Source organism: Gekko japonicus, unplaced genomic scaffold (genome assembly GCF_001447785.1).
Source record: "Gekko japonicus isolate JY-2015 unplaced genomic scaffold, Gekko_japonicus_V1.1 scaffold1384, whole genome shotgun sequence".
Taxonomy (NCBI): domain Eukaryota; kingdom Metazoa; phylum Chordata; class Lepidosauria; order Squamata; family Gekkonidae; genus Gekko; species Gekko japonicus.
Window position 1 is genome coordinate 200,679 of NW_015162524.1, and position 12,688 is coordinate 213,366.

Genomic DNA, 12,688 nt, shown 5'->3' on the forward strand with positions numbered 1-12,688 from the left:
TTTTTAAACAGTTCTCTGGGAACACTGATGTCATCTAAACCTAATAATAGCAATGGCAAACATTTGATTTTAGAACGTCTTGGCTGGACAGCACATGCAAACGGGTGATCTACGGAGAAGGCAGCTTCAGCACTTGGAAAGAAATATCAGGAAAAAGTGTACCTGCATGACAATAAGAAGGTCAAAGACTAAGATGAAGGAAGCCAAAAAGGCCCTGGAAACTTCATCGCTTGGCAGGAATCCACGATTGAGCTTGTCCCAGTTGATCCAGTCAGTTGTGATGACAAGTACAACCACTGAGGTCAAAGTAAACAGAACAGTCCTGAAAACAACAGAAAGTAAGAAGAGTTCACCAAAACATATGGTAAGGTTGTTCTGGTTTATCCTGCAAATAGTTTTAAAATGAGGTGCTTCTGGACAATGGGTTGGAGCCAGTGTTCCCTCTAAGCTGAGTCAGTGTGAGCTAGCTTACAGTTTTTTAGCTTCTGGCTCACACATTTTTCTCTTAGCTCAGGAAGGATGGCTCCAGAGCAAACTAATTCATGCGGTAGCCAAATTGCTTGCTCACAACTTTAATGCCTGGAGCTCACAAAGTAGAATTTTTGCTCACAAGACTCCAAAGCTTAGAGGGAGCATTGGTTGGAGCCAGCCATTTTTAAAAATTCACTTAATTCTTCTCCTTACTACAGCCCCCATTCCACATGGTTTTTGTCCATGCAGGTTCCAAAATCCTCCAAGTTGCTTTTGTGATGGTCAAGGGAGACCTCTCCTCCCTTTTTCAATAGAACAGTTGGTTGGATTCATCTGGGAGAATCTAAATATGGCTTTAAAAACTGCCTAGTTAACAAAAATGTAAAATGATCACTGACCTAGAGGTGCATAGGCAGACACAAGACTCACCCACTAATGTATGTGTTTAACACATTTTAACTCAACCCAAGCAGCCTGAGGACCCGAGCATAGCCTGGGCTTGTCACAGCTTGGGAGTTAAGCAAGACTAGGCACAGTCACTACTTTGGTGGGACACCAAAGTTGTAGTTGTAGTGGTGGGACACCAAAGTTGGAGTTGTAGTGGATAACTCACTGAAAATGTCGAGACAGTGTGTGACTGCAATAAAGAAGGCCAATGCTATGCTGGGGATTATTAGGAAGGGTATTGAAAACAGATCAGCCAATATAATAATGCCCCTATATAAATCAATGGTGATTGATTTAGCCCTGGGAATTCCTCATTTGGAATACTGTGTGCAGTTCTGGGCACCACACCTTAAAAAGGATATTATAGCTTTGGAAAAAGTGCAGAAAAGGGCAACTCGAATGATAAAAGGGTTGGAACACTTTCCCTATGAGGAAAGGTTAAAGCGCTTAGGGCTCTTTAGCTTGGAGAAAAGACGACTGAGGGGTGACACGATCGAGGTTTATAAGATTATGCATGGGAAAGAGCAGGTAAAGAAAGAGGTACTTTTCTCCCTTTCTCACAATACAAGAACTCGAGGGCACTCCATGAAACTGCAGAGCGGTCGGGTTAGAACGGATAAAAGGAAGTACTTCTTCACCCAAAGAGTGATTAACACATGGAATTCACTGCCACAGGAAGTGGTGGGTGCTACAAGCATGGACGGCTTCAAAAGGGAATTAGATAAGCATATGGAGCAGAGGTCCATCAGTGGCTATTAGCCACAAGGTATAGCTAGGGGCTCTGGGGCAAGTGATGCTCTGTCTTGGTGCTTGGGGGGGGTCAACAGGGGGAGGGCTTCTAATGTACTGGCCTCACTGCTGGACCTCCTGATGGCACTGGTATTTCTGGCCACTGTGTGACACAGAGTGTTGGACTGGATGGGCCTTTGGCCTGATCCAACATTGGCGTCTCTTATGTTCTTATGTTCTTAAGACGGGGATTGCTATGTATAGAAAGGCAAACCTCTTGACTGGAACGCCTTGGGGATGGGGTTGCCATGAGTCAGTTGCGACTCAATGGCATGTTCATCTCTTCTTCTAACTCAACCCATCTATCATTTCAGCCTGTCTCCACCAAGATGACTTTGATTGGGATTCAAAACACAATAAGTTTAATAGCTATAAATCAATTAAAATGCAGTAAAAAAAAACCAACGGAAATAATTAATAATCTTAGATGCTCCTAGTAAAATGTTCACAAAGGGCAGATATTTACAAAGTGTCACAAGTTTGCGTGAATAAAAATATCATTAATGGATATAAAAATGTCAGCAACATAGACGCCTGGCCTTGGAGGGACATTTCATAATTTGGCACCCACTGCTGTGCAGGGCCATGTTCCTGGTACCCATCCACTATCGTGGACACATGGAACAGGGTTCTGTTTCCCATAAGTAAAATTAGTATTTTGCTCTTTATTTCTTCCCAAAAAAAAAAAGTCTGTTCCACCAAACATGAAACATGCAGAGAGAAAGAAAGGAGCCACAAATCCATCAGTCATCACATCCATCATATGTATCATCTATTTGGTGGATGGGGGACTGCATATGGATACCATATGTTCCCACCAGATAATAGCACCAACTATTTCTTTATCAGGGGAATGTGCAAGGTCTCTGCAGCCATGAATGAACAGACCAATGGAACCAAGATCTTCACTTCCACACTTCCCAGAAGTGTATCCAACTGAAAGCAATTATAATTGTACAAGAATAACAAGTTTATTAAAAATGACAGCACCATTTTGAAAGGAAACCCCACCCCCTCCTCAGCTTCCAGTGGGTACTGTAAGTTTAGCAGAGGGTGAAATCATTCTCAGCAACAATATTAATACTCATACTTATTTATATAGCGTCTAATAGCCAGCCATTAAGGAAAGGAAAGGAAAAACAATAAATGATGACCCCGTGCCTTGAGACCACACAATAGCAAGTAGGGGAATTAATTGGTTATGCTGAGATTGGCACAGATGCCTTTTTTTGTGTGATCCTTCCCCCTTTAAAAACCTCTCACAAAGTGGGCAATTTTGTGGAATGTCCACATCATACCTTACTTTAGAAGAGTAGTGGAGAAAAATGCCTGGGCTACTCCTGCACTTCATGAAGATTTTAAACATCTAAACAAGACTGTGAAATATCCAGCAAAGAGAAGACAAAGGAGGGGGCTTTCACATCACCTCACCACCAATGTTCCCTCTAAGCTGTGGAGTCTTGTGAACAAAAATTCTACTTTGTGAGCTACTGGCATTAAAGTTGTGAGCGAGTAATTTGGCTACTGCATAAATTAGCTTGCTCTGGAGCCATCCTTCCTGAGCTAAGACAAAAATGTGTGAGTCAGAGGCTAAAAGACTGTGAGCTAGCTCACACTAACTCAGCTTAGAGGGAACATTGCTCACCACTCATACAACACAATTCTTTTCACTAGAGACTGTTCATAGATTCACCAGAGAGCATAAAAAGACCCTGTTGGAGCAGACCAATGATCCTTCTAATGAGCATCCTGTTTCAACACAGTGGTCAACTAGTTCCCTTGGAGTGCTAAACACAGCACAGAGACCAAAGTCTTCCCTTGATGATGCCCTGGTATTCATAGGTTAACTAACCCTAACTGTGGAGTTTCCCTTTAATCCTCATGGCTAATTACCATTGATGGATGGCAGTTAATCCCACAAATTGAATGCTTGTTGAGTGAAGAACTATTTCCTCTGGTCTGTCCTAAATCTATTGTCCATAAACGTCATTAGGTGCTTTTGAGTTCTCATGTTATGGGAGGACTGCAACCAGTAATAAGAAAAAAATTGTCTCAGATGATGAGATATCTTCAAATGATATCAACTGACAAGCAGCTCCCTTAGTTTTTACTTGAAGGTCACTTATTAAGTAAATTACATTTTGGAACATTCTAGTTGCTGGGGAGGGGGTCCTGTCTTCATTTCTGATTTCTGGGCCATAGGGAAATGACATTATTGTCACATCATGAAATAGGTCTCAGTTTCCTCCTCCTAAATCCTTGGGGGTATTCTATGAACTTCTTGATCCCTGTCTCAAGAGCAATGCACTTAGGAAGCCTAAGCAACTTAGTATGACTATAATGACTATAAGTCATTTTGTTAGGACTTTTTGCTCAAATGCTAATAGACTAAGTAAATTCATTAAAAAAGCATCTACTTGAGTAAACCACACTCTAACAAATGAAACCCCTGTTTTTTTGAGAAGCATAATTTAGGCGGCTCATAACATTTCGCCACACAACTATTAAATTGCTTGTTTGGGGCTGTTTCTCCTTATTAGCTGGGAATCTCTCTTCCAAATGCTCTTTGAAAATGTTCAGACAGTGGAAGAGAAAAACAATCATTTTGGATGTCAATGGACATGTGTTATTATTAAATGTGTGGGTGTATGCACAAACAGCAAGTAAGCAAGTCAATGTTTGCTTTGGTTACCAATTGTGATTCTCACATTTCTCTGAAGGCATCTCTCCATTTATTTATTTCAATGAAGGGGAAAGGGAGTAGATTTCAAGAGTACTTTCTTTGACATTCAAAACGATGACCAGTACACAGTGTGACTAAAAATCCATCTGCCCAAGAAGCTACACACAACTGCAGATAATATGAAATCTAATGATAGCAAACAGAATTAGACTTGCTGGTGGAAAGTGCCATCAGGTCACAACTGATTCATGGCAACCCCATATGGTTTTCAAGGCAAGAGATGTTCAGAGGTGTTTTGCCATTGCCTGCCTTTGTATAGTGACCCTAGACGTCCTTGGTGATCTTCCATCCAAGTACTAACCAGAGCTGACCCTGCTTAACTTCTGAGATCTGATGAGATCACATCAGCCTGGGCCATCCAGGTCAGGGTGGATTAGGCTTATACACATCTAAAGAATACTTGTTTACAGTATTCAGATAGAAGCCATGACATGTTGCCATATTATTCATCAGATACATACTTGGATCATGATCTAGTATGCACATTTTCTGGTCACATATGGATAGTCTAGTCACCTTGGATCACAACTTTTCAAGCCAATCATACTGTCAGGGGAAAGAATTTCACAACAATAAGCAGGGCTGGCTTCTGAGCCCAGGGGTCAGTAAGGAGCCCAGGGGGTGGGGGCACATGCAGCAACCCCCTTCCCCAAGAGAGAAGGCACGGGCCTGGCCTTGTTTGGCCCTGCCCCTCCCAGTGAGGCCTCCCACCTTGCCACGGGACCGGCTCCCATGGCCACCAGTGTCCTTCCTGCCTGCTAGCCATCCGACCCTGCCTCCCCATCTCCTGCCGCAGAGTGCCGGCTCCGAAGGAGAAGCCTGTCGACATGGTGGCATTGGCGAGGAAAGCCCCGCCAGGCTACTGCAGGGCTCCGGAACTGCACGAGGCCTTCTTCCTCACACACAAGTTTCCCCCTCCTCAACTGGGAGGAAGGCTCCCGGCCCCCACACTTCTCCCCAATGGAAACTTTGAACAAGCAGTGACGCTCCTACTCTGCCGTCAGTGGAGCCGCGAGTAACAGAAAGGAAGTGTTGTCATGGAGGGCCATCCTTCCCGTGCATGCGCATTGTCACAGCGCAAACAGGAGAATGGAAGAGTCAGGCCCACTTGCCTGGCCGGCTTCTTTCTCTCCAACCAGCCCATTTGACTAGAGACTTCCTTCTCAGCACTGGAGGGAAAGCACCATCTGATCCTAGGCAGTTTGTAACTACAAGGAAATACCACTGAACAAGTCCATGTAAGGCCAATATCCTGTTTCCTTTGGTTGGCTAGGGAAATGCTTATGGCAGCTTCTTAAAGGCTAATAGTGCAATCCTATACAGACTTACTCCAGTCTTAAATCCATTGAAATAAAATAGTATAGACTGGAGCAACTTTGCATAGGATTGTACTGCAAGGTACCCCATTCAAACAAGCTATTTGGAGGCAGAATGGCTGTTAACGATAGGATGTTTTGGAGAAGGTTAATTTATAGAGGGTCGCCATAGGTCGGAAGTGTCTTGATGGCAACATACACACGTGAAGAGCATTCTTGGTCTTGAACGTGTGTATGTACACACGCAAGCAAACAGTGTGAATATTGTTTTGAAAAGGCTATAAAATGGAAGAGGTACACTGTCATACTTGTATACAAAATTTAAAAATATACCATATGAGCACAGTAACTATTCACAACAGGTGTGTAACAGGAAAAACCATACTAGATCACACCGGTGGTTTATCTAGTCCAGCATCTTGTTAAGTGCCATAGCAATATCTTGAGAGTAGGGTTAAAAGAATTGGGGTGTGTGTCAGTATGACAGCATTGTCACTTCTGGGAAAAACCAGGAAGTGATGTCACATCACTCTGAATGTCTGGAAACTATGATAAAACCACAGAGTTTAAGAGGGTTCTGCTGGAGGATCCAGCAATCTTACGTGAGCCCCAGGGCGATGGCCTTTGTTGACTACTTCCAAAAATCTGACAGTTGGGCAGACACATTTCAGATCATCTGACTATATTCATAAGGAGTTTCTATATACCTGGCCAGCTTAATGGCTTTACCAACCTCATGGTTCAGATTTATTTATTTATTTATGGGATTTTTACCCCGCCCTCCCAGCCAAAGCCAGCTTAGGGTGGCTTACATAAAATCAATACATAATTTACAATAAAGCGTGACTAATTTGAATTAAAACAATTCTAAAATCATTTAAGTATACAACTCAATAAAGTGCTAATAACAATAATTCCGGATGGCTGTGATGACACAATCCACTCTTCTTATAGTTCGTTCCTCGATCTTCTTATAGATATCCTTCTGGTGACTGACACCAACTGGTGTGTGTGTGTGTGTGTGTGTGTGTGTCTTTGTGTCTCTCTGCCCCTGTGTGTGTGTCTCTCTGTCCCTCTGTTTCTCTGTGCCCCTCTGTGTGTGTCTCTCTCTCTGTTTGTCTTTTTCTCTCTGTCTTTCTTACCCTATCAAGTCAGTGTTGTTTCAGGGGGTTTCAGCTCATACCTTGATTAAAACTTTGTTGGTCTTAAAGGTGCCACTGGACTCAAACTTTGTTAGACAGGCAGACAGTATCATTTTCTCTTTCTGCCTTCCCATGGTGTGAAATATTTGGACTTGATGGTAAAATGCAGACCTTTTTGTGTGGATTTAAGTGACTTTCTGTGGCTAGGGCCATGTGGTTGTTGTCTCTATACGAGGCTGAATGAGGGCAACATGACTTAAAGTTCCAGAGAGTGCAAAGTGCACAGCCCCAAGGGTTTTGTCAGGCCTTTTTCTTATGCAACAACAAAAATGTTGGTGGAAAGTGCCATCAAGTCACAGCTGATCGATGGTGACCTCGTAGTGGTTTTTAAGGCTTGAGATGTTCAGAGGTGGTTTGCCATTGCTTTCCTCTTTGTCATTGCTTTCCTCTGGGCTTCCTTGGTGGTCTCCTACCCAAGTATTAACCAGGGCTGACCCTGCTTAGCTTCAGAGGGTCTGACAAGATTGGGCTAGCCAGGGTCAGCCAGGCCAGGGCAACAACAGAAGGCTGGCACTTTAAGTACCACTTCATTGGGATGATCGCTGTATTTCACAGGGGGTCAGGTTAATGATGTCTTCAATGGGTCCTTTAAATAGAATTTTGTCAAAGAGGTTCCAGAACTCAGTTCTGGCATGTTCCCCCAGAAAAAAAAGCCCTGGGAATTGTCTTGCCTACAGCAACAGGCAAAGCTAAGCTTGCATTCACTTGAAGAAGGCAACTTGGTTATGTATTTAATATTATTTAATGTTATTATAAAATGAGTAAATATGTTTTAGGCATACCTCTCTTTCAAGGGGTCGGGTTATCCATAATTTACTAGAGAAGGGAGGATGTCTTTTGCAGACAGTAGATCTGCCAGCCCTGTGAAACATGGAGCATGCAGAATGTGTACCACTCGCTGGAGTGTTTGCAAGTGACTGAAAGAGAAACTTGCATGAGATTGTGGCTTTTCTCCCATTATTAAAAGTTTTTGCTGAGCATATAAAAAAAGCTGCAATCTTACACAAGTGTGGCTGGATGACCACACTTCTGGTAACATGGAGGTGTGGCCTAATATGCTAATGAGGTATGCTGTCAGGGGTGTGACCTAATATCCTAATGAGTTTCTGCAGTTGGGTGTGGCCTATTATGCTAATGAGTTCCTGCTGGGCTTTTTCTACAAAAAAAGCCCTGACAATAAAGTGATGACACACTCACACTAACCTATGAAATGTGAGTATCAATATTACCAAGGTAACGTGAAGCAGGAATACAAGGGAGATTTTTTTACTGGCTACAATTTTATGTCAGTAACACGGAGCTAAGTACATAGGCATGGCTGAGTGGGTTACAGCATAAATAGTTTATTTACAACAGCTTAAAGTTGTAGAAAGCCATCTGTGTGATACACTTTACTTTTTTCTATGCAGTTTACTTAAAATGTTTGGAAAGTTCTCAAGTTTGTATACATCCCCTGTCAAGTAAATGGTCATAGTTTTAATGTATACAAATAGCAGAGATGAAAATGCACACTCCAGTTTACATACTATATTGAAAAGCAGCTTTTTAAATGTTATTGTTAAACAAATGGTTGATCTATGTGACATATCATGAGTAAATTAACAAGCCCATTAGAAAATGAAATAAGTAAGCCATGCAAAAATGACTCAATCAAATAGTAACTAACCAGGATTTATTCTGTTCTAACCTTTGAAAGCAAAACTGGCACTAAGTGTTTCAGTATTGCATCCAAAACTAGGAAGAGGTTCCAGCTCTTTAAACTATTAAGCCACAGACCACTTGCAGACTACATGGGCTTCAATTTTTCCTGCTGTGAAAGGGCAAAACAAAATGGCAGAACTCCCAGAAACTAGACAAAAATATAGGAACTAAAAAACAGCACTGATGTTATGGAAGATACATCCTGATTTTTACAGCAGGCAGATATAATCAGTATCTCCAGCTAACAGAACTTTTTAATCTAGTATTTATCACTGAAATTAGAATTTTCTCCCGAAGCCTTATGCAACTCCCTCTTGTCTGCCAAATCTCAGTGTTGTAGCTTTGGTGATCTATTCAAATCAAGTGACAAAATGAAAGCTTCAGTTTGATTAATTTCTCCTCATAGTATGATGCCTTAATTTTGTTTTTAGCCATAGGAATCATACAAGTGCGGACCTACAAGAAAGTTGTGGGAGTGGCTATCCCATTCCCCCACCACCTCTGCTTCTTCCCCTCTCCCCCTACTTCTCTCACAATCTTTCTCCTTTCTGCCACCTCTTCTCTCTCTCTCCCCCCTCTATGCCTGTCACTTCCTTTCTGCCCCTACCCCATCACTCTTGCTCCCCCATCACTCTCCTAGATCCCACCTACTTCCCCCCCAGCACAGCAGCAGTGGTAGCAGCCGCTCTCCAGGAATCACAGTGAATTGCCCAAATACAGAGATCAGTTCCTCTTAAAATTGCCAGCTCCATGTTGGGAAATTCTTGGAGATTTGGGGGTGGAACCTTCATAGGATGAGGTTTGAGCTTGGAAGAGCTCAGCAGGATATCATACCATAAACACCACCCTTCAAGGCAGCCATTTTCTCCAAGGGAACTGAGCTCTGTCATCTGGAGATCAGTTGTAATTCCAGGAGATCTCCAGCCCTCACCTGGAGGTTGGCAAAAGTAGTTGCCTCTTGAGGAAATGGCTACTTTGGAGGGTTTAGTTTATGTCATTATAGCTGTCTGAAGTCCCTCCCCACTTCAATCCCCACCATGCCCAGGCTCCACCCCTCAAATATCCAGGAATTTCCCAACCTGAATTGGTATACCTATCTCCTTCCCACCCAACAGCCAACCTACCTTTATCTCCCCCTCTGTCTTCAGCTTTCTATCTTCTTTCCCCCTGCAGCTTCTATCGAGGAAAACTATGGTCTTTCTCCACAGTGGGGACTAAAGCAGTTTACATTATTCTCTTCTCCTTTTTATCCACACAGCAACCCTATGAGGTAGGTTAGGCTGAAAGTATGTGACTGGTCCAAAAGCACCCAGTGAGTTTCCACAGCAAGATGGGGATCTAAACCTGGGTCTTGCATTTGCAACGGGAGAGGCATGAATGCTGGGCAGAGTATACGGGCACGATCACAAGTACACAACTGGCAAGCATAGCACACCCATCGCCGACCCGTAGCATCCGCCTGAAGATCTGGAGTTAAAAAATACCCGAGAAAGCCTACTAGTAAATGGTTTGCTACAGGCCACTGACTGAATGCCTACGTGTGATCACTCAAGCATGCTCTTGACGTGCACCGAAAACATGTGCCGACAAACAAAACCCCACTTTGCCACGGCAGCATCTGATCGTGTTCTGGTATGTTAAATTGGCTGGCGCGAAAAGCCACGCCTCCCCCCACATTATCTGGCCCGTGTGACCGGGGCCTCTGAAGCTCTGACCATTACACTACACTGACTTTTATAGGGTGGCTGCTGTTGAACACCAACAAGCAGCCAAACCTAGTTGAATCATGGAAGTCAGGTGGTATCATGTCACCCAGAGGGTGCTGCTAGGCCTAGGTTTGATAGCCTCCAAGTGGGACCTGGAGATCCCTCAGAATACAACTGAACTTCAGACAACAGAGATCTGTCCCCCTGGAGAAAATGGGTGGACTCTGTGGCATTATATCCAGCTGAGGACTCTCCCCAAACTCTGCACTCCTCAGACTTCACCACAGAATCTCCAGTCATTTCCCAACCTGGTACAGGCAAACCTAGTCCCAGGCCTGGCTCCAAAATAGGCCTGGAAAGTGCCTTGCCCCCTCCCCCTGCCTTTTTAACCCAATGACCCTGCTATTTAGCCATTCATACTACAGGAGGAATCCTCCCCAATCCTAGCTCCAGTTCTGCTTTTGCTTCCTACTCCCTTCCCCCACTCATAATCTCTCTCTGTATCTCTGGCTATCAGCCAGTCTATCTCTCACTGTCAATGCAGCAGGGCCTGGAGCAGATCCCTGTGGTGGCCATTTCAAAAGGTATTTGGAGGGGTGGAATTCAGCCCTCCCCAAGTCTTTTTAAAAACGTTTTGGATTTTTCTGCAGCCCCATGGAGTCCGAGTCTGTAGAAAAACCTATTGGGGGAGAGTGTGCCCTCTATTCATGGAAATAAGTACCCGCACGCAGAGGGGACTGTTGAGAATTAGTTATACAGATGTGCATTGTACTCTCATACTCTTAAGTGAAGGGGAAGATTGAAAATGGAAATTTCCATTGTTTGTATAATGGGTAAATTTTATCTTTGGAAATCATCTGCTGAGAGAATCAGAAATTTTCGCATTACAGTTGATTAATGCTTGAATCAACAGTTGGACGAACACTTGTCAGGGATGCTTTAGGCTGATCCAGCATTGAGCAAGGGTTTGGAATTGATGGCCTCGGTGACCCGTTCCAATTCTATGATTCTATGATCTGAACCACTGAAAACCTTTGAAATTACACAATAATTCAATAACAACACATAAGCCACATCAGAACCATGGAGATGGGCCAATAACGATTCTTGGGGGCATGCCAAACAAAACAAAACAAAGCAAAAAACATGCTTATTCCGGCACAAAATTGGTTGAAGGTCACAAGCACACACAGCTGCATGTGGCCAACTGCCATGCAAACCTAGGCCCCTGGCTTTTTAAAATCAACTAATTAGCCTAAGATTAAACACATTTGCATGTTAGCAAAATTATGTACTGGGAAACATGAAAAATAGCTTATAATTTAATCCATTTATTTATTTATTAAATTTCTACCCCACCTTTATCGCTGTGGCAGGCTTAGGGTGGCTTACACAAAAACTACACAGCTAAAACAGAACTAAATAAAATCATGACAATCTCTCCTTATGTATAATTCTCTTTTGGTGTGAACATTCCACATGCTCCCACAGCATTTGGCTCGCTCAGCTACCACTTGGAAGGTTTGCCAATCCCCTGGCTGTATTGCCTCGCTGCATTGCCTCAGTCCTGCCCACAGAGCCAGCGCCCAGCATCTTGGCCTCAGACTGGAGGGATCCAGCAAAGGGGACGGATGCTCCACCAGGCAGAGGCTTAGAAGCCAGCCTGGTGTGGTACAGGAAAGCTCCCCACTGATTATGAAGATGGGGATTCCCTTTTCTCCTCTGCACTTTCAGCTGCCACTCAAGAGTACTCAGGTGCCATTGGCCAGGTGCTGGGTCTGCTCCTCTTCCCTGCTCATTTTCACTTCAGCCCCTGTTCCCTGTCAGATTTACTGGCAGACAGCTCTCTCTCCCTTGACAAAGACACTTCTCTTGCCTCCTGTGTGGGACTAACTCTCCCCTCAATGGCTGTTGGTAGGCAACCAAGCTTGCTTCTGTCAGTAAAGAGACAAAGGACTTTCAGCATAACCCCCTCCCCCGCCCACTGCCAGCTTGGCCACTTTCCTGTCATAATAAACGGAAAACGGCTCTCTCCCCTTTTTGGCTCCACCATGGCTGGCTGGCTAATGGGGTGGCTCAGCGACCATCACACCATTCTCTTCAACCCCCTGCTTTTTGGCTGACTTTCCCCTAAGGTTGCCAATTTCCAGGTGGGACCTGGAGATCTCCCGCTGTTACAATTGAACTCCAGATGACACAGAGCAGTTCCCCTGGAGAAAATGGCTGCTTTAGAGGGTAGACCCTATGGCATTATACCCTGCTGAGTCCTTCCATCCCCCCCAAAAAAATGCTGCCCTCCACAGGATCCACCCC

At 43.9% G+C, this 12,688-nt stretch overlaps 1 protein-coding gene across 1 annotated transcript in view; it reads right to left on the reverse strand.

Moving 5' to 3' along the window:
- The window catches only part of TMEM117 (transmembrane protein 117), a 394,142-nt gene that overhangs the window by 92,603 nt on the left and 288,851 nt on the right, over positions 1–12,688 (reverse strand). The window contains exon 5 of the mRNA XM_015406264.1: positions 163–322. Coding sequence (XP_015261750.1) covers positions 163–322 — 160 coding nt within the window. The remainder of the gene's footprint in view (positions 1–162; positions 323–12,688) is intronic.